The 23,191-nt window shown below is 39.9% G+C and overlaps 1 protein-coding gene across 2 annotated transcripts; it reads right to left on the bottom strand.

Moving 5' to 3' along the window:
- Positions 1-141: 141 nt before the first annotated feature.
- On the bottom strand, positions 142-22,575 carry lifra (LIF receptor subunit alpha a). Of its 2 annotated transcripts, none has more exons than XM_062416746.1 (18): positions 22,439-22,575; positions 15,246-15,461; positions 14,996-15,132; positions 14,536-14,689; positions 14,085-14,360; positions 13,616-13,742; positions 8,659-8,792; positions 8,376-8,518; positions 7,936-8,089; positions 7,212-7,276; positions 6,642-6,879; positions 5,816-6,001; positions 5,611-5,703; positions 5,288-5,437; positions 4,920-5,054; positions 4,607-4,700; positions 4,351-4,417; positions 142-4,177 (listed from the first exon to the last, which is right to left on the bottom strand). In XM_062416746.1, exons 2-18 carry the CDS (start codon positions 15,349-15,351, stop codon positions 3,476-3,478), a joined length of 2,961 nt encoding a protein of 986 aa, XP_062272730.1. In that variant the 5' UTR covers positions 15,352-15,461; positions 22,439-22,575; the 3' UTR covers positions 142-3,475. The 2 variants fall into 2 exon arrangements, with proteins under 2 accessions (XP_062272730.1, XP_062272731.1); XM_062416747.1 differs by lacking the exon at positions 22,439-22,575 and adding an exon at positions 15,990-16,674.
- Positions 22,576-23,191: the final 616 nt, after the last annotated feature.

Here is a 23,191-nt window from a genome sequence, read left to right as displayed (position 1 = left end):
ATAAAGTTAGTATTATTTAATTTGCCAATTGGCCTTATGTGTGAAAATGAGTAAATAAAGAGTATTGTTTTAAGGGTCTGCAATATTTTATGTACTTAATAATGATAATGACAAGGAGGGGAAATAATACTGACACACAAGTGGCCAGACAAATAACTTTTATTGTCTTTTAACGAGTAGCATTTCAGTTTGTTTTATTAGTGTTAACATTTATTTATTCACTCAGAACAAATCCACGGTCTCTTTTCATTCAATCAATAGTAAAATATACTCCAAAATATCATGAATTTTAAAGCATTTTCAGCAATAAAGCCTTTCCAGGTGCACAATACGTCAGTAATGTTGCAATGCACAACATTAGTCAGTGTTAGTGTTTGAAAGCCATCGGGTAACATAAACATGAAGTTAAAAGGTATTACAAGCCACAACTTTGGAGTAATAGTTTATACAGCATGCAGCATTTGCAAAAACATATAGGGCCAGAGAAAATGGATGTATAAGGCAGCAAGTGTATCCTGCTGTATAAACCACATAATCCTAATGTTGTACAGAAGAATAAAAACATAGGCTCCAATTAAAAATGAGGACAACTGAAAAACAACAACAATGTAATGGACTGCATGTCAGCATTTGCCATGTATGAATCTGCATGGTGAGTGCTCTGGCCCTACTTACAATGTGTCTGGAAAAGCGACACTGCTGTCTTAAGACAGAAATGCAAAGCAGCTAAAGTATTATAGGAAGACAGGATCACAATTCTAGTTCAATTTACAAGATATTCATGAGTTTAAGCGCACAACAAACATAAGATCAAAAGTATGATGCTTCTACATTTGATCTAACAATACCTGAAATCATAGACACAAACATTTGCCTTTATTCTGTCAGAAAAGCTGGTAATTCACCATTAACTCTGTTAACTCTGTCTGTTGACGTATAGGGAATATAGTTTCAAAAGTAACACAACATAACTCTTATTGTAAGAAGGAAACAAATAAAAGAAAATTACATTTATGTACAGTAGGTTTTATTAAAAAAACAGAGATTTAAAGGAAAATAAAAAGGTGCCATTTTGTTGATCCAAATCAACATAAATGCATGTAACACATAGCGTTCATAGGTTAGTCTCCAAAGTCCTGCTTAATTGAAAAAGCATGGACTTTAAAGGAAAAAATCTGCAGCCATGTTTAAATACTAAAAAATATATCCACCATTTTACCACTAGCTTAAAGTGTTCACTGATTTCACACGACCGGTTGATTCACTCAATACAGTAAGCTTTATTTTAGCTTTTGGACAAATTCTGCCAATAGATTATTCTCACTAATCAAGTTAAACTTCAGATCAGTGTTACAAATCAAGATAGAGACAAAGAGGTGGATACATTTTTCTCAGTAGTCAAAGAGGACTGCCTGCCTGTTACTAGTTTGTCATTGAAGCCATCCATTATAGTTCATCTAAGTCATTGTTCATGTCACAGTAGTTTTACTTAAAGCTTGTAGGCTGGAGGCACTGAGAAACAATAGGTCAGAGGCTGCCACAAGCCAGTGCCCGACTATGAAAAATACAACAAAATTAAAATATTAGTTACCACTGGATTAGAATGTCAAATGATAATGTTAGCATAATGATGCTTTCGGGAAGCCAAGCCGATCCTGAACACCCACACTGTACACATGAGTGGAGAGCAAATGGAGTATGTGGAGTGTTCTTACATACAGATACAGGCAATTAGTGGCCTTGTGTTTAACACCATTAGTGATGTTAAGTGACCGATATTCACATTGTAATTACCCCACACTCCTGTCAACAACAGCTCAATGGTAGCATTTACAAATAGGCAGCAAAGTATGCTTTCCACTTGGTCCCTTTTTCCAATCACAACATGTACAAGGTGGCTTTAGGACTTATTTGCAATGGACGATTAATAGTCACATTTTGTAACAACTTTAAATGTTGTGTAGACTTGGATCTCCCTAAAAACGAACAAGCTTCCCAACATAGCTGACATCAGAGGCAATTTCGGCATCATTAAAAAAAAAATACAAACAAACAAACAAACTTACATCCAAACAAATATACCAAGAGGGCTGAAAGTAACATTATGACAATTAAAATATAACTAAACTTGAGAAATGTCATGTTTAGTACATTACACTCAGTGCTAGTGGAACCTGAAAATACATTTCTGATCAGTTCTGAACTGCATAACTTTAAGCTGCTGTATTCTTTATCATTATACATAACATTCAGTGGCAAGGCAGTGTGTGAGAGGGGACATGGTGAAAGTGACTGGAAGTAGTAGATCTATCAAGGCAAGTTGAATACTGTAATTATCTGTCCAAGATAATTCTCATAATTTGCTCATTACCAATCAGTTCAGTGGAAAGGCTCATAACTCGCCGGGGGGGGGGTGTTAATGCAGCACATGTAATGACAGACATAACAAGACACTGGCCTGAATGTGAAATGTGTTTCTTACAAAGAAAAAAAAATACTGCTTAAGGAAGTCAAAACAAAACAACAATAACAGTGAAGTAACATAATAGTGTGTTTGTCCATTAAATTACATCAGTTTATATTCATGTTCTAGCTTATATCAGTGTATCTCCACGGGTTCATCAACCAGACAATTTCAAACCATAAAGGAAAGCACCAGTCCTGTGTCTGTGTAAAATAATGACTTCTCTAATCGAAAAAGTGCTTTTTCCAACTAATGGCCCTCTGTTATTTGTGAAAAATAGATGCTATTCTACAGCCAAATGCCTTTCCTTCCTTTCAGTAGCTCATCGGCTGTTGTAAAATAGGCAAGATTATCCTATTAATGGACCAGCAAAAGATAGGGTTTCTGTAATGAGAGGGAGGTTTTAGTGTCTACTTAGCTACCTTCTGTATTGAAACAGTTCATTTGTAGTGTTCTTCCAAACATGTCCATAAGGTTATTGTGCCGTTTGATTTGAAACTTTCTTGCTTTCAGTTTCCTTCTGTATTTCACTTCAGTAATCACAAAAAAGATTTTTTTAAAAACCCATCTGATTTGCAAGCTAAAAACTGAATATACTCAGTTTGAACACAGGATATGCAATTGCTAAATGCCCATTATAGTGAGTCACAGAAAAGGCAGTGAGGGTACTGAGCAGCCACCAGGTTGCCAGGGGGTGCAGTAAATGTGGTGGGATAGAGAGGTGTGAATAAGAAATTTGTGTCAGAATATAAATGTTTTAAAAAATAAATATATAGATTTTGATTTATGGCATTTGCATTGAAGATAAAATTAACTAGTATACCTTTATCTTGATGTTTATAGTAACCTGCTGTCAAAGTGCAATTGTAAGAATGTACTGCTACATCAGAGAGGATATTATACGCTGACAATATGGGCTAGACTTGTTTGATGCATGTCACTGGTAACAGTAATGAATCTGAAAGTTCTTTGTAAACCCCCCTGGCCTGGCTGCTTAAGTAAGAGATGATATCACGGTTTTGTGGATGACAGCAGGTTGGTGAACCAAGTTGCTGCTGATGATGACAGTTGACGTTTCTCCTCTTCACGTTCCTCTGAACCACCATCAGGAAGGAGGAACTGAGTGGAAGCAATAGAGGTGGGGGATCCCAGAGAGGGAGCCAGGCCACCACTTTCCTCAGCTTCCACAGGGGAGTCCAAATGCCAGGACCTCTGGGGTTTGTAGCCCCCAGCGCTGGCAACCTGAGGCTCTGGGAAAGACTCAGGGGAAGCTAGGTTCAGGTCATCACTTGTTGCTCTAGGTTGCATCTGTGGCCTGTAACCCCCTCCTCTATCTCCACAGCTGACAGACAGATCAGCCTGGGGTTGGTGGTCCTCAGAGGATCCCTGTGAATCCAGCTGGAGGACCAAAGAAGACCCTGAGGTCTGGATCCCCGTGTAAGTCACATCTGTGCGTGCCGAATCCAATGAAGATGCAGAGGAATCGGAGGAGTCTGGGAAACGCGGCCTTATGGGTCGCTCATCTACCACCTGGTTGTAATAGCGTAATGACGTCGGCTCATCTGTGTCAACTGGCTCGTCTCCTATCCCCTGCCCATCTTCATCCTCGTCTTCTTCAGGAATGACGACGAGCACCTCTTTACTAGAATCCCAATCATTTTTTTCTACGATACGAACCATACTGTGGGGAGATGGCTTCACATCCAGTGGCCCCTGTCAGACACACAGAGTGAATCAGTACAGCACACTGCTTCACAGTTTTCTCACCACAGAAGCTCAAAAATAGAGAAAGGCGCTGCAACTTAGAAACATGAACATATTATGTAATCAGTACACAATTAGTTTAGAAGTAAAGGACACACTGGATTAGGTAAATAAAAGTTTACCGTTGTCCTCGACCAATCACCAGGCAGCTTAGGCTCGGGTATGTCTGGATAGAACGCTGTTTTCACCCTGGTGAGAACAAATTGCAAAACGCTACTATGAGACATACATTGTCATCAAAACTCTATAGATATTAAAGTACAAATCCTAATGACTCCTGCTCAATACGTTGTAGAAGTGTAGAGAATGAGCTGCTGCCAGTGTGACGGATATTTTTAAAAAAAACACTACTTTCATGAACAAAGGAGAATGACTCACCATTTCCGTTTCTTGTAGCAAATGAAGGTGACAATGACCAGGAATAAGGCTGTAATTCCCAGAGATGCCAAGATTTCCAGAATGAGCCAATCAGCTGGAAAGTTATGTTTACAGATATTAGTATTTTTCCTACTTTTGAGTATTAATAGCTTTGTAAAAACTGACCACAAGTTTGGTCACCTGTAATTATTTATTTATACAAGAGCATGTTTTGTAGCCTTAAATAACTATTCAAAATAAATAGTTGTGGAATAAACACAAATGCTGTTCATTATTTGTCATAGCATACACTTATAACTATAGATTTACATACTTGGCTTCAGTGATATGAAGACAGTGGCGCCTGTGTCCTCGCCTGCTGAGGTGTAGGCCTTGACAGTAAATTTATAGGTGTCCTTAGAGAGACCCTTAACTGTGTATCTCCTGCTTCCAAGGTCCAACAGATTGGCTATACAAAGAGGAATAATAAACAGAAAAACAAAAAGGGAGGAGAGGTACAGAAAGGAAGAAAATGAAGTAGAGAGGGGAAAGGTATGGGAGCAATAAGAATGAGAATTTAGCTGAACATATTGTGATGAATAGCAGCTGATTTGTATGTCACTCCTTTTGAAAGCACTCTGGCACAGCTACTGTAGCAGCTGCACTGTTTACAGAGGAAGCACTTCACATTACAACATTTACCTAGTAGTGTGAGCTGGGAGCCATTACTGATGTAAATGTTGTATCCCAGGAGGAAGCCTCTTGTGTCGACTAGCGGGATCTCTTCCCAGCTCAAGACAACATCAGAGTCCTGCTGATTGACTGACAGGTGGCGGACAGGGCTGGAGGGGACTGAGGAAGCCGTGAGAAAGGGAGAAAGAGAACAGATGAGAGAGAGAGAAAGGTGGAAGGTACAACAGAGAGAGAAAGAAAAAAGAAAGTCAACGATTGAAATGCAGAATATAATTTGAAACTTCACTGTTTTTCTTAAAGGATAGGTGTTCCACATGCAGCGCTATCCTTACCCAGCTCCTGCACGTATCCCTGCCAGCGCTGCAGCAGCTCTGAGGAGCAGCTGTACAGGGAAATGTTGTACCTCACACCTGGCTCGAAGTTAGCTGATGGCAAAGAAACAGATTATCCTTCATTATGCAATTTCTAATATAACCACACCTTATTGGCAACTACAAAAAAAATAATTGTTTACTTTGCAAATGACTCAACAAATACCTGACTCAACAGAGATATTTGTGTTTCCGGTTGCCACCTTGATCCACTCCACATGGCAGTCCTGGGTGCAGAGGGCATTATGCCATTCTACCACATAACCACAGGTGGCATTGTCATTGCTCTGCCAGAAGATAGGGAAACCTCTGTCCATATAAACTACCCTGGACACTGCAAGGAGGTCCACATCTGGAAAGAAGAAAATATAAATACATATATACACACATATATATATATACACCAATGGTAGAAACCACATCTTCTCTTTCTCCTTTTACAACTAATTAGCTGCTGCTTTAGTGTTTCATGACTGTGGAAACCAACACTACAAATCTCCAAATTAATCAGTTAAACCGAGATAGCAAATTTGCTGTGGCCCAGATCCGGCCCACACACGACACTTTCATGACATTTTCATGTGGCTTATATACCGCGTGGAATGATAGCACATGGGAGGTCTGCTCCCATTTCCCAGATCTGGGCCACAAGCAAGCCATAGCAATGCCTTATCTTAAAACCAGATAAACAAGCACAGGCCCACATTCAGAACACACATTCCCAAGAGCACCACATCTTTACCAAAAAAAGGCACACATTTGATTAGGGCCATTACTATGTGGGCCATTTCAGGCTCACATCCATTATACCCAGACTAGAAGAAGGCCAGCAGTGCTGCATTATTGCCTGAAGTTGCTCACTTCCATATGCTAACTGGGAAGTTTTTAATTCTTTTTTTTTTAAGAATTAAAAACTTCATCTCCTTTTGCCATTTCAACTGCTTTTTATTCCATCAACTTCCAAAACACACTCCGCCACCATGTCCACATACCTGTCACACATAGAGGTAAAACTACACTTGCAGACTGTGATTCTCCCGCAGCGTTCTTCGCAATGACAGTTGCTATGACCTGGTTGTCAATGCCGAAGGTAGTTGTCTGTGTGAAGTTGACTGGTACAGTGAAAGTGTTAGGAGGAACGGTTTCTGTGTGCTGTATATTCTCATCAGGGTTCCAGAGAGTCACTTCATAACCTGTGATTTGACCATGGCTCTCTTTATGTGTCAAAGGCTGGAAGAAATTAGAGGAAGAAAAGGAAGGAAAGGGGAGATGGAAAGACAATTTAAATAATTTGCAAGTTCACATATTCATTTCATAAATCCACAAATGAACCATCAGCCCAAACTATTTTATGTCAAAATAAAGAAAGATGTTAAAAAGCAGAGGCAGAAAATTGGACATTGGTTAAAAAAACTCAAACAGAAGAACCCTAATCTGATGGACATTGTTTTTGCATCCTCTGACTGTGGCTTCAGCAAGCCTTTTTATGGAGACATGCTGCAGTTCTGTGGTCCCAACAGTGAAAAACCCTTTAACAGTTTTGCAAATCCAAGAAAACTCACCTTCCAAACAATCTGCCCAATGTTATCCCTGTTAATATACATCCACACATCAGGAGCATCTGGAACTGAAAGAAAAACAAAACACAGTAAGCACTGATGAACATGTACTGCTATTGTTTCATAGCAATTAAGACCAATAATTACTGTTGAAAATACACATTGACAGAGAGATGACTACTATGATTAAAATAAACTATTTTGCTTTGTATGTGGGTATGTCAAAATTTATTTGGTCAAAATAATCATGGCTTCTAATGGACATAATAGCTACAAAGCAGGTTTTACAGTAAATACATGTTTACTGTAACAGACAAATACATTATTTTCATTTCAGGAAACTACAAAATTTTAGCTAAGCTTCAAAAATGTAGGATAGAGTCAGTATGTGTAAACATAGGTATTATTCAATAGAAACTACCTCCTAGTAGTGCTGATCATCTTTTAAGTGATTTAACAGACAAAAACACCACACCTTCACTAGTTGCAGCTTATCAAATACACACATTTTCTGTCTTAAATGAACTTCAGGATTTGGACTGATGGTCAATTAAAAAAGCAAAATAGCACATTGGACACTGACAACTTGTTCTTGGTATTTTTCAGTAGACAAATATTTTGTAGACAAATTTATCAGTTAATTGTAAAAAAATATTGATAGATTCCATATTAATGGAAATCCTCATGGAAGACCAAAATAAAGGAATACAACAAATACATTTCTTACCATCAATGGCAGTTTTGAAGGAAAAGGTTTCACTCCAGTCTCCCCACTTCCAGAAATTCTGCTGCGCACCACAGCGGATTTCAACACTGTAATCCTCATCAGGATACAGGTCTGATAAAACCACTGACTGCAGACCCTCCCCAGAGAAGTTGAGCTGGACATATATATTTAGAGATATTATTATTTGATACAATGATGGTCTAACAAATGTAGATAAACGTCATGTCAATACAAGCATGCATTTGTCAAAAGTAATGTGGGTGGTAATTAGTGTGCTGTAATGTAAATGATAACGTCTGGCTGACACAAACAAAAACCAATAACGACGGACCAAGAGACAGAAGGAAGGTGCTGTGCAGACACACAGACAGTTGCAAACATATAAACAAATGGTTGTTCCCTGTGACCGACACACACACACGCGCACACTCACAACTCACCGTTGTTTTGGCCTCCTGGGACGTAAGCTCCACCTGGCAGAAAAGAGGCAAGGAGGAATAGATGCTGTGCTTCCATTGCCACATTACAGTGGCATTCCAGGCATGGTTGACAGAGGTCAGTTCATCTGGTGCTACTGGTCGCACTAGGGAGAAAGAGTTAAACAGAACTGAAGAGAAATTTTGGATGTGCTATGTCTTTGTTTCCTCTGCTAGTGTAAATTGCAATACAAATCTTTAGTTTAGTTTATATGTAAATATGATAAGCTAAGGCTGAGCCGCCTACCTCTGTGACTGATTTCAGCGGAGTCCGTAACACTGTACTGGCCAAGAGGATTCACAGCTACCAGTGTCCACTTATCCTCCCATTGGGTTGCACTACAGTCTTTCTTCTGCTGCAGGTTGGAAACAGTACATTTCCTAAAACAAAACAGATGAAAAAAAAATAATAGTCAAGACAATCAAATTCAATTGAATGAAGTTTTTTTTTTTTTTTTTTAAACAATCCCTTCAGATACTCCATCTAACCTACAGAGACAGATATGGGACCAAACACATTCATAATGCAACTTGTTTTGGTCAGCCTGCAGACAATTCCTGTAAAAGTGTGGCAGGCAGCCAATCCACTATCAATGTTAAATGGACACACAGAAGCAGCAAGTGGTTACTCAGCCTGAGTGCTTTATATTTCTTGTCGTCCTTTCTTTTTTATGGGGAGAAAAACACTATTTTGGAGACAAGCAGGAGGAACAATCATAAATTAAAACTGCAAGCAGTGTCGAAGGGCCCTCGCACCCCCCCGGTTTCCCCCCAACTGTAAAGCCGTACATGCACGTCGGTGCGTGCGGCAGTCGCAGGGCTGTCAAAACTGGCATGTAGATGTCTTTGCTCCTGTGCCTTTAAGTGAACATTGTGTGATGGGGTTAATGTCTCCACTAGATGGCAAACTAAGACCACAAATGAGTCTGGGTGACTTCTCAGCACAAAGGAATGTGGGTGAAGGGTCAAAAAAGCATCAAGATTGAGCATTTTGCCTGGATGGCCGACTTCCTGTTGGACTTAGGCTATGGGTCCAAGAGGCTTTTTTGTGCGTCTTTACACGATACATGTGTTTCCCGAATTTGGTTTGTCTACGTCAATCTGAGTGTAGGGGCTTGATTTTTTAAATTTTTTAGGGGGCGCTATTAATCAATTTTTGCGTCGGCCATTTCCCCGCTCCTTAAAATATCAAAGTTTTCTCCGGATCGGACATGATTGCAAGTTTTGGTGAGTTTTGGGGCATGTTTAGGCTGTCAAAAAGGCGTACAACTATAATAATAATAAAGATTATCCAGATTGAACATTTTAGCCTGGATGGCCGACTTCCTGTTGGACTTAGGGTATGGGTCCAAGAGGCTTTTTTGTGCGTCTGGACATAATACATAGGCCTTGTCGATTTCATTTTTCTATGTCAATGTGGAAGGCGGGGCTTAAACTTTGAAATCTTCCAGGGGGCGCTGTGGAGTCATCTTCTCACTTAAAAATCCCAAACTTTGTCAGTAGTCAATATGTGTGACTGTTGACGTATGTGTACAATTTGGTGAGTGTAGGAGTTTGGGAAAATGTACAAAATGGATAAAGGCATTAGGGGGCGCTATTGAGCTGTTGTGCCACGCCCAGAGGCAGTTATGGTCTCAAATTAAAGTGCTCCTGAGTGTCAACCTATGTGGGCAATTTGGTGATTCTGTGAAGATGGGAAAGTCCTCTAAACGCAGAGGGAAAAACGGAAAATTGACGCAGGAAATGCACAATAACTCACTTCCTGTTAGAGCGAAAAATTTGAAAAAAATAATTTGAGGGTTTACCCATGAGTGCTATGAGTCCTGTAAATTTCACGAAGATCAGACAAAGTTTGTGGTCACATGACCTGCTGTTAGGGGGCGCTATGGAGACCCCTTGCCACATCCACCCGCAATGATGTTGAAATTGAAACGGCGTCACCAGGTGTGACATTTTACGCAGTGCATGTATAAACATCCGACAATGTATGGAGGAGTTATAAGGAGTTGTTTGTTTATACAAACAAACGACTGCCACGCCCACCTGGTATAACGTAGGAAAAATCTGTCGTCAAGTTTACATCATCAAGGTCTGACGATGATACAGTTCGAATCTGAAGTCTGTGGAGTCAAAACTGTAGGAGGAGTTCGTTAAAGTGCAAGGCCTGGAAATGGGGAAAATTGCGGAAAAAATGCACCTGTGATCCAAGATGGCCAACTTCCTGTTGGACTTAGGGTATGGGTCCAAGAGGCTTTTTTGTGCGTCTGGTCATGATATATATGAATCCTAAATTTCGTTCATGTACGTGCATGTAGAAGGCGGGGCTTCAACTTTTAATGTTCTAGGGGGCGCTGTAGAGTCATTTTGCCACTTAAAAGGTTGCGGTTATACCAAAAAATAATATTCGTGAGTCTTGATGAGTGTGTCCAATTTGGTGAGTTTTAGAGCTTGTCAGTACATGCTAAGTGGGAAAAGGCATTAGGGGGCGCTACTGAGCTGTTGGGCCAAAATATTGGGCAAATGTGGTATCAGATGAAAGATCTCATGATTTGAAACCTACGTGGCAGGTTTCATGATTCTGTGAACATCATAAAGTCCTCAAAGCGTTGTTCGAAAAATGAAAATCGGTGCACGCCACGCCGCGTGGGCGACTTCCTGTTTGGTAAAAAAATTCCACAAAATTAATTTCCCAATGATCCGATGAGACCTATGACATATGTAAATTTCATGCAGATCCGAGAAGATTTGTGGTCACATGACCCGACGTGTGGGGGCGCTAGCGAGTCCCCTTACCACGCTTGCGTCCAATCACGTTAAATTAAATACATTTTCACCAGCTGCGACGTGTGTGCAGAATTTCATGAGTTTTCATGCATGTTCAGGCCACCAAAAATGCGCCCAAAGTGGCGGACAAAGAGCGTGAAAAATAATAAGAAGAATCCTGGCAATAGCAATAGGTCCCTCACTGACTTGTCAGTGCTCGGGCCCTAAAAATCATCCAGATTGAACATTTTAGCCTGAATGGCCGACTTCCTGTTGGACTTAAGGTATGGGTCCAAGAGGCTTTTTTGTGCGTCTGGACATGATACATAGGCGTTATCGATTTCATTTTTCTATGTCAATGTGGAAGGCGGGGCTTAAACTTTGAAATATTCCAGGGGGCGCTGTGGAATCATCTTCTCACTTAAAAATCCCAAACTTTGTCAGTAGTCAATATGTGTGACGTATGTGTACAATTTGGTGTGTGTAGGAGTTTGTTAAAATGTACAAAATGGATAAAGGCATTAGGGGGCGCTATTGAGCTGTTGTGCCACGCCCAGGGGCAGTTATGGTCTCAAATTAAAGTGTTCCTGAGTGTGAACCTATGTGGGAAATTTGGTGATTCTGTGAAGACGGGAAAGTCCTCTAAACGCAGAGGGAAAAACGGAAAATTGACGCAGGAAATGCACAATAACTCACTTCCTGTTAGAGTGAAAATTTTGAAAAAAATAATTTGGGGGTTTACTCATGAGTGCTATGAGTCCTGTAAATTTCACTAAGATCAGACAAAGTTTGTGGTCACATGACCTGCTGTTAGGGGGCGCTATGGAGCCCCCTTTCCACACCCACCCCCAATGATGTTGAAATTGAAACGGCGTCACCAAGTGTGACATTTCACGCGCTGCATGTATAAATATCCGACAATGAATGGAGGAGTTATAAGGAGTTGTTTGTTTATACAAACAAACGACTGCCACGCCCACCTGGTATAACGTAGGTAAAATCTGTCGTAAAGTTTACATCATCAAGGTCTGAGGATGATACAGTTCGAATCTGAAGTCTGTGGAGTCAAAACTGCAGGAGGAGTTCGTTAAAGTGCGAGGCCTGGAAATGGGGAAAATGGCGGAAAAAATGCACCTGTGATCCAAGATGGCCGACTTCCTGTTGGACTTAGGTTATGGGTCCAAGAGGCTTTTTTGTGCGTCTGGTCATGATATATATGAATCCTAAATTTCGTTCATGTACGTGCATGTAGAAGGCGGGGCATCAACTTTTAATGTTCTAGGGGGCGCTGTAGAGTCATTTTGCCACTTAAAAGGTTGCGCTTATACCAAAAAATAGTATTCGTGAGTCTTGACGAGTGTGTCTAATTTGGTGAGTTTTAGAGTTTGTCAGTACATCCTAGGTGGGAAAAGGCATTAGGGGGCGCTACTGAGCTATTGGGGCAAAATGTTGGGCAAATGTGGTATCAGATGAAAGAGCTCATGATTTGAAACCTACGTGGCAGGTTTCATGATTCTGTGAACATCATAAAGTCCTCGATGCGGTGTTCGAAAAATGAAAATCGCTGCACGCCACGCGGTCAACTTCCTGTTTGGTAAATAAATTCCACAAAATTATTTTCCCCATGATCCGATGAGAGCTGTGACATATTTAAATTTCATGCCGATCTGAGAGGATTTGTGGTCACATGACCCGACGTGTGGGGGCGCTAGCGAGTCCCCTTACCACGCTTGCGTCCAATCACGTTAAATTAAATAAATTTTCACCAGCTGCGACGTGTGTGCAGAATTTCATGAGTTTCCATGTAGGTTCAGGCCGCCAAAAATGCGCCTAAAGTGGCGGCACAAGAGCGTGAAAAATAATAATAAGAATCCTGGCAAAAGCAATAGGTCCCTCACTGACTTGTCAGTGCTCGGGCCCTAATAATAATAAGAATCCTGGCAAAAGCAATAGGTCCCTCACTTACTTGTCAGTGCTCAGGCCCTAATAATAGGAAAAAACGGTACAAATTCAATAGGGTCCTTGCCTCCAGGCAAGGGCAGGACTCCTCTGGAGTCCTCGCCCTCTTGCCTTTCGGCTCGGTCCCTAACTAAAGTGAAAAAAAAGAAACAGAGTGACCACAAAGTAACCATTCCCTGCTATTATTTCCTATTTCCCTTGGTTGGGACCAAATGAACCAAACTACAGATATGAGAGCACCCTTAATATGTACTCAGCTTCTGGATCTGTATAAATACATTTAAAAAGGCAATAAATTACACTTGTAGCCTGCTTTTTGTGAATGGGTGAGGGTGTAGAGTTCTGCAACCATACCCGAGGCCAACAAGGAATGAAGTAACAGATCAGGTTACAGTCATTATCTTGCATGTATGTGTGAGCTCATGTGAGTTTTGGCTGTTTTTAAAAGACATTTCTCATGTTAGCCTGTGTAAATGTAGTACCTCTTGTTCAGTGAGTAGTGTGTTTTTCGTTTGCCATACAAATGTGTGCCTCGCCCTTCATTCCACTGGCACACCGCTGAGGTCAAGTCGCGAGTCTCACACACAAAATCACTGGGCTGTGGTGGATCTAGGGATGGGAACAAAAAAAAAAATCATAAATCCTATATCATATATTAAGTTACATAAGGTGTATATAAATTATTACTAACATTCATCTAAATGAGGATTTCTCAAATAATCTATACTCATTCAAATGCATCAGCAGGAAAACTCAGTTATACACAAAATATAGCAAGCTGTATAACAGGAGAATAAGCTGCGTTCCACACTGACCCCATCACTCATATCAATCTTTTTTTAGTCTGAATGTTCCATTGTACTAACTCCCTCTCTCTGCCACTCCAACCACACTCATCCATCTAAGACATGACAACCATTCAGCTCTTATCCATCCAGTTAATCAGCTTACATCCAACAAAAACCACTGCTCCAATCAGTTTTGCCATCAGGTCGTTGTAACAGATGACGTTGGTTCCACTTTGTTTGGTGGATCCCTGATTGATCGCTGTGGTGACGTAAGATCGCCTGCTCAATCGGGTCACGTTCAGGACTCCCTTGCCATAGTGGATGGCACCAAAGTCCATCCCCTCCTCCACAATGCAACAGAAGGTGGTGTTGGCCCCCGCAGGTACGACTCTGTCCTGGGGGTACATCTGGAATTCCTCATTGCTGGGTAGATCGCTTCCTGTAGAGAAGATGGAAGACAAAAGGAGATAGATAGAGAAATAAATAGTGCTTCATATTTGGGGACAAACACACACACACGCTAACTAATTTGTTATTTTAAATCCCAGATAGACATGATTCTCCAATTTTAAGTTTCCTACAATACACTTAGGTGCAATTATGATCATTCTGACCTTGGAGAATCTCAGTGTTGCTCCATTCACTTGTTGTCTGCCCTTCTCTCGAGCGGATTTTGATTGACAGTGATGTACACTCCAGAGGTTCAACTGAGGTCCAGTTATACTGATGCGGACCACTCACCTGATTCACAGTCACAGGCACTGTCTCCTGTAGTAAATGCACAGAATATACAGTGAGGAAATGAACAAGAGCAATAAGAAACTGGTAGAACCTCATCTTGGTGAAGTCTTACTGTCATACTGCAGCTCAAGCAGAAAATGAAACAGTTATCAATCATTATATCAACAACATAATCTGTAAAATAAGGTAAAATCAAGAGCTTAATATCTCTGGAAATTTATAACAAACTGTCATGCTGAGGCTCAAAACTCTTCTAAAAATGAGAATGCATACATTTTGTAATACAACTGTACAACAAAACAAGCAAATTAACAAAAAAAGAAATGTACTTACATAGAAGACAGTTTCATTGAATTCAGTTCTGAGAATCATGAGGTCAAACGTTGAGGCTGCTCCTCCCAGCCAGGATATGGATAGCTGCTGTGTATAACTGTTGGGTGACATGCTCACCTGCTGGGGTACAGTGAGGACTAGGGGAAAAAAACAAAAAAATGCATATATTAATACAGTCGATGCACTTATCGTTGCAGATCGATGATTTATAAGAGCGTGAAAAGTGGAATTTTGGAATTCAGGCTTTTACCATCTTTGGCATGAGTGCATACAGTTGAGAGGCCCAGGAGAAAACAGATGAGCCACACATGGCTACAGTTAGGTTTTGAGTTGAGACTGACGCTAGAGCGAGGCATGCTGATCGACTGGCCGAGGCACTGTCTGGAGATCCTAAAGTGGCGGTCCTCTCCACTACAGCAACACCATGCAGGGCATCCTGAGAGGCGACACACAGACTGAGGGTGCCCTTTGTGAAAGAGAAAGAGAAAAAGACAGATTGAAATAAGCCCATGATGGATACAACAGAGGTCTGCTAAATCACTTGACAAGAAAAGACAGTTAGCATCTAAGCTGTGAGGAAATTAAATTATTTTCATGCCTGAGAGTGTAATGATTTTCCAGCTAATTAAGAAACCTATTTTTGTTAATTAGAACAGCCTGACTGTCAGCACAGGGTTGTTTCATGCTGCTGTTATGGAGCTGTGAAGTCAAAGTCATGCCTACATAATAAACTAGTAGTGGAATATTCTGGCACACACAGTAATTTGATAAAAACGTTTCTGGAGATTTGGCCAGTTTGCTCCTGTCACAGCAAGACTAGGTTCTATTTAGATTTCCCTGTAAAAATTTGTTTGGTATGTGTTTTCATGTCTAATCCAGTGGAAACACTGCCAATAAAACATATTTCTCTCTGGCAACTGCTGGATGTCGAAACACACAAGTCAGAGAATACTCTTTATATGAGGTTTATCCTCGCTGCTCTATTTAAGCTCACCTGTTCTCTCCTCAGCTTGTGTACACTGTGAGTGTCGCAGGCTTCGTGTTGCTGCTTAATATATTAACAATGCAGCTATCCACAAGTATTGTGAATAACCAGATGGAGATCAGGCAGACAACCAGTCACAGTTAAGCTGAGGACAAAGACGGCTGACAGCTGTGGGTCTGACATCACTTTATTTATTTATTTAATTTGAAAAGGGACCACGTAGATTATTAAACATGATACCATTTGATGTAATGTAACAGAGTTAGATTACAGCTCATTTTCATCTGCAGTCCCTTGGCAGGTTAGTTAATTAAAACACATGCACAATAACAAAAAAGTATTAAGAAAAAAACACAAAGGACACATAATACAAAAGTTACACACACACACACACACCCACACAGGTGATAAATAATGAGTACATGATGGAGGAATCCTTATGTACAGCACTTTGAACTACCTCCATTTGAAAAGTAACTAGGCTTTCAGTTTAATTTCATTTTTACTCCAGTTTCAGTGTTATTTAAATCTGATGCAACACACAAGTAAAAGTATAAGTACAAAGTGTATCAAAAACACTAGCATGATAAAAGGGTGTGCCGATATGATTTTTATGCTTGACAACCACTACCATGGAAAGCAGGTTCAAGGTTCGTCTCCCACACACGAACACTTTCATTGTACTATATGCATGACAGATCCTCAAATACACACAGCTGAAGATACACACACACACACACACACACACACACACACACACACACACACACACACACACACACACACACACACACACACACACACACACACACACACACACACACACACACACACACACACACACACACACACACACCTATATAGGGGGGAAAAAACATTTCCAGGGAAAAACAAACCCATCAGCATAACAGCGTCTGGCTTTCAGTACAATTATGTTACAAGTACAGCTGCTGTTCACTGAAGCTGTAAAAGCACTTAAAGCAAGCAGGTTAATAAAATTAAGATTATTTTTCCTTTATTAGAAAACACCGGGAAAAGAAATATATATATACATTTTTTTTAAATCAGGCAAGTTAATTATTATCACGCCACCTCAGACTACACTAACAATACCATACCTGTGTAAGGATGGACTCTACAAAACCACATTCCTGCAACACTACTGTCATAATGGAAACGAAGGATAATGGATACGAAGAGTGATAGATTGCCATAGTGAAAAAAAAAGAGGTCAAGACTACCTGCAAAGACACTTAACACAAGGTCAAGTCTCAGCCTCAGCCACAACATTACGTGGCTCTCTTTAAAAACAATCTACACGCCTGATTAAAGCTCAAGAGGAGATGTCGCAATTATTAACCTTGATAAACCTGCATGAACCTGTTTGTGTGTGTGTGTGACTCTGTTTCAACGGTCATCGAAGGCGGTGGTGTAGTGCAGTTGGTCTGGTTTCCCCTGAGACAAGCTGGGGCAGACTTCAAACCGCTCGGTAGCTTGAGAAAACAATGCTCTCGAGTACTGCCAAGCAACACAACACAAACACACACAAACACACATATATATATACACACACGGACGAGGCCCATTCTGGAAAATAAAACATCAAAGAGTCACCTGAAGCATCTTTGTGAAAGAATCCAGACAGCCAAATAGTGACAGTGTGACTCAAAATATAATCTAAGAAAGTTATTTCATTAGATTAAGAATGTGGTCACTGCTAAGCTTATGAAGGAAATGTTTTTTGTTTTTTTTGGGTATCTGGTTTCATAACTTAAGAAACCCTGATAATAGATAAATTCTTTTTATTTAAAAGCAAAGAACAGCTGTCTTTACTGACGTTCAAAAAGCAGTAACAGATGTTGATACGAGTACAAAACATATCCCTGCTCTCAAATCCTGGCAGCCTTGCACTCTCTCTCCCCCCCCCCCCCCCCCCCCCCCCCCTAACTTAGAATGATATACAGTTGTTTTCTTTTCCCAACACAGTGAGCAAAACAAGCTGTAACAAGTGCCAAAAATGTCCAAGCTGTAATAGTACTGCACATGAGGCTACACAAACACACTACTGAAATTCACATTATGGGAAACAAGGAAAGGGAGGCTTGTTTTTTTGGGGAGAGTTTGGGTGTTGCTTATCTAAGCGTGCATTCCTGATAACCAGCTAGTTTCGTTTTGTCTTCATTTAGACTGAATGTTACGCATCTTTAAAACATAGATCAAATGTAATGAGAAAAACAATATTTCAGCTTCAGAAAACTTTTTAGGAAAAAAAAATCAAACAACTGCAAAAGTCAGCCTGTGAGCTGTGAATAAATCCAGTGGATACGATAAAAAAGCATAATGATAATCATTTACCTAACTTTCCTCCAGATGTTTTTTCTTTTTTCAGCGTCAGGAGAAAGAGGGGAATCTCAAATCTCCTCCTAGAGTGGTTTCACTAGTGTTTAGGAGCTCTCGAGACATGCAACATGTAGATGGATTGAGCTTTAAGGTCACATCCAGTTGTTTGTTTTCTGGTGCACAAACATGGATTTTCACTGCAGTTTTATAATAAGTGTAACAACTAGAGGCCAGCTGCTGCTCGACAAACATGGTGTAAATACTGCAGAGCCCCTGGAGTATCTCTTTGCCAGGCCGATCTCGCTGTCCAGAACCTATTTCTCCAGCCAGAAAAACGCACTTCTTTAGTTTGACTTGCTCAATAAGTAAAAAACTGAACACTTGTGCTTTTGTTAACCAAAATGTGTGCTGGTAAGTCTTCCCACGTTCGCCCAGGATTTTAAAAGTCCTCCAGTGTGTTCCTGGCTTTAAAGAAAGAAAAAAAACCTCACCTCCAGATGAAATTCAGAGGCATGGCTCAACATAAATACAGCTGTCTTGAGTCAAGGTTTCACACACTTATGTGCCTGCACCAAAATGGTTTTTGAGCCTGTTGCAGGCTTGGTGGGTCCCCACATGAAAAGAACAGCAATATATTCTAATGGCCCTGGATCCTAATAAAGATTATTTTTCCAACATCAGTACTAGGCTGAAAAAAAACCCCTAGTGCACTGATGGGAAGCGGGAAAAACGACCATAGATTCTCGGAAATCTAACCAAGAAAGTGATAGCACCAACACACAAATCAATACTCCTATGCTGGGCTCTGTCCTTGTAGCAGTGATAAAAGTGACCACACAAACTAAGAAAAAAACAAAACACAGGGATATGTTTGTTACTTCAAAACCAAGCCCAAGTCCCTTCTGTATGTCTGCAGTGTTCCTATTTTAGGAAAGGACAGGGCCACCTTAAAAAAAAGAAGATTGCCAGTGTGCGTCGTCTGTCTCCACGCTGGACTTTGCCACTGTTCTGTTTGCCTGTTCAGCCTTTAGGAGTAAAGCCGTGGAAAACGTCCAGGTAAACTAACAGTACATTTGTGCAGCACTGACCGCACTGTGATGCAATCATTTCTCCGAAGCCAAATTTACTTAATGCAAAAAGGCCTCATTTGCTCCCACTGTTTCTATGGTATCTAAACATTGATTTGGCACTAAAATACTGAGCAAACTCCATTAAAACATGTTAAACATCCACCATGTTTACACTATATCAATTCAGGGACTGTGCAATTCTGCCATATGCAAAATAACGTGTGTTTGCTTTGAGTGTGTGAATATGTGTGTTGAGTTCGGCACTTGGGTCTCGATAATAATATCTTGTTTTTCACTTAAATGAAACCTGAAACTAATCATAAGTTATCAATTAATCTATTCATTATTTTTTGTCAAATAAATAATTATTCCATTTATCATTTAGCCTCCAATAGAAAACAAGTTATTCAAGAGCCCAAGCCTTTCCATCCAGGAAATGTTTGGTATTGTGTTAATCTACTAATTTACCTCTCAGTTGTTTCAGCACTAATTTCAAACTAACGTGCATCTTAAAGTATGAAAATATAATGTTATCCTTGCTAAAACCAAAACTGGGATAAAAATAAAGATGGTTGTAGAACCAAAGCCAAAATTACTCCTAACTACCAGTGCCTGAGGTAGAGAGAAAACAAGCTACTTAAAAAACACTACATAAAGCACATAAAAGGTTTTATCATTATCTAAACTTTATGCAACCTGTATTACTTGTGTATTTTTCAGAAGTTGTTATTATCTACATGTTGACCATTTTTTAGCCATTTGTGTACACAGCCACCAACTATAACCTGATGAAAACCTCTGATAGTATTTGCTTGACTGAAAGTGTGTGGGATGGCCTCGCTGGAGCCAAATTCAGGGAAAACTTGTGTCTGTTCTCAGCCTACGCTAAGCAAAGCTGTAATTATGCTGTCATACGATGACCACCAGGACCAAAGACATAAGCACACAGTGGCTCAAGTAAGCTAAATCAGTGTGGCGACATTTTGAAACACGATCTGAAAATGCTGCTATCTATGTATGACCTTTGAGTGGGACTAGAGGAAGACCGGATGCAAGTCCAGTGAGAGAAAAAAACTTAACAGATGAGTGTGTCTGTGTGAAATGTCAGTGCTCTGACCTCATTAGAGAAAGGACATTCAGTCCTGTGTGTGTGTGTGTGTCTGTAGCTTTTGGACCTCAACCAAACACAGTTTCCTTCCTTCCCCTATCCCTGTAATCCTTTATGAATGGAAATGGAAATCGTGGATGGCAACAGGAAGTAAGCAACAAAGTCACTTTAAAAAACACATACTACATGCTTTAAAGTGGTTTGTTGTTGCTTTGAAATTGTCAGCTTAAGACAATTAAACACACATGCGCACACACAGAGTCAAAAGCATGCCCGTCCACACCCTAACAGAACCAAACCAACTAGCCTGATCTTTTTTGGAAAAAACAGAGTGACCAAGTGACCAGTCATAAAGACCACACTCCAACAGGGCAGCTATTGTCCTGCCAGGTACCAGTGGGCGCTTCAGACAGTTAGTTAAGGTGACTAATGTTCAATATTTCTTTTACTAAGCCACACTAGGATGACAGTAGATAGCATGAAAATCAACATCCTGGACATACCATTCAACCTCATGTAGCACTACAGCATATTTATTCCATACAAACGATGGGAACTTATTACAAGGCCGATGACCCTTATTCCTGACTGCTGGGAAAATTAAATGGAAGCCTGGTCCAAGTTTATAAGCCTGGTCCAAGTTATAAGTAGCAATACTGCATTACAAACTGTACTTTTAATGCTCACTACTGTGCGATAGTATTTCAGGTATAGCACTAATTTCAGTTCAACTGTGCAATACATATATATATTTCACTTGAAATCTTTGCAATGTACATTGTCACTCAACACCAATATTACTCTTGTACATAATGTTACGATTTTTAAAAATGATTCTAATATTTTTTACTACTATTGTCTTTATTGCTTTTGTGCTTATTATTGATTGTTCTTTAATCTTTTTTAATGACGCGCTTCTATTGTTACTGTCCACTTTGCTGCTGCAATTATGTAAATGCCCCAATCATGGGAGTAATAAGGGAGTATCTTACCTTATATGATCTTACTAATCTCTATGCAAATGCATTTCAATGATAACAATGTATTATGCATCATTTGTCCATCCCAAGAGCAGAAAATACATGGAATGATTGCTAATGCACCTCAAATCTTCTTTTGATGCACTTTTAGTAATCTTTACATATTTGTATGTATTACATTTCTGAAATGGCCTGATGAAAAAATATTATAATAATTAGTATGCACTGTTACCTGTAATAGTAATAGTAAAATATGCACTTGCGTGATTTAAATATAGAACAAATGTGATACAATATCCCCACTCGTATGTAATAACATAGCATATGTATAACAAGAGGAAAAACTACTTTTGTGCATGTGGACCATAACTGACCATATTTGCTCACAATCTAGTGTAAAAGGGAACATGGTCCTGTCATTTTAAGACCAGGAGAGAGAGCGTGGACAACCTATGATGTAAATCATAAAAATACTGACACATAATAACAAAACATGGTCTAATCTTAGGTCACATTTAATCTAATCACGTCACAATTACAGAATAACATAAAAATGAAAAAAGTCGATATTTAAATGATCATGTAACAGCTATTTTTTTGGGGGGTTCTGATCTTGTTTCTGTCATTTTAATAAGAGGATATCCCAAACTGCATCATCACACAGGACGCTTTGCATCATTAGCATTAGCCACTGGGCAGTAAGATGGACAGCGTTACAAGTCTCATTAAAACAAACAGCGACGTGCACTGATTATAACACGCTTTTTAAATGTATCATAAACTGAATTTTATCAAAAGAGAGAGAGACAGCGTAGAAAGTGAGACATTTGAAATTAACATCGCAGCCAGTACCCCACCACACCACAGTACACTGATGTTGGGAAAAACACTGCTGGCCTACTCTAGTTTACCATCAAACACCAACGATTATTTAGAGTTCGCTAATAACACCAAAATTACCTCTGATGTAGAAAGATGTTCTGTTCAGTTTTATTTTAGCTGTCCGTCCAGTAACCCCGAAACTCGAAGAACTGGATAATGTATTTTTTATCGGCGTGATATCGTCACAATCCTGCCCCCGCACTGTGTTGTTACACCCGGAGCACATTCCCATAGAACATCCAGTGTAGGTTGGGATTACTGGAACTGGAGGGACCAAGGATTTGATTGACGTGGACACGGACCAATAGGCTTCGACTACTGCGCACAGGGCGTTGTCATGTGACGTTCACGTCATGATGGGAAAAACGGGCGTTTCAGAGTCACGATTCTTTCAGACTAATTATCCAGACCTTGTTGGAGCTTCTTTTTTTTTTAATAGATATTCTGAGCTTCAGTATCAGAGTTATCAACTAGAGTGAAAGTATATTTATTCCAAATATAATGGACCCCAGTAGTAATTTTTAAACATGTGTCTGTTGTTTCGATGATTTATCTTGTGCGACCCCAAATGCCTCTTAAACGATAGGTTCACAATGTACCCAGTGAAACATTGTTGTAAAAATATAGCCACATTTTCACAGCAAAGGACCATTATTTATTATCGAAGCCCATTTCCTCCATTGTGATGAAAAAAAAGATTCTGTAAGTAAAAATAATGAGAAACCTTCTCAAAATAATGATTTAGTATCTCAAAATGTTGACTTAGTACCTCAAAATGTTGATTTAGTACCTCAAAATAATGACTTACTATCTCAAAATAATGACTTACTA

Source organism: Scomber scombrus, chromosome 4 (assembly GCF_963691925.1).
Source record: "Scomber scombrus chromosome 4, fScoSco1.1, whole genome shotgun sequence".
Classification (NCBI taxonomy): domain Eukaryota; kingdom Metazoa; phylum Chordata; class Actinopteri; order Scombriformes; family Scombridae; genus Scomber; species Scomber scombrus.
The sequence above is the reverse complement of the archived record's forward strand: the minus strand, read 5'-3'. Positions and strand labels throughout refer to the sequence as shown.

What these genes read in the sequence shown, in the direction of transcription:
- lifra (XM_062416746.1), bottom strand. Translation starts at nt 15,351, where the DNA reads ATGCCTCGCTCTAGCGTCAGTCTCAACTCAAAACCTAACTGTAGCCAT. An exon ending in CGCTGAAATCAGTCACAGAG is followed by an intron (nt 8,519 to 8,658) that starts GTAGGCGGCTCA and finishes CTTTCTCCCTAG; the next exon opens with TGCGACCAGTAGCACCAGAT. An exon ending in CTCCCAGCTCACACTACTAG is followed by an intron (nt 5,055 to 5,287) that starts GTAAATGTTGTA and finishes CTCTTTGTATAG; the next exon opens with CCAATCTGTTGGACCTTGGA.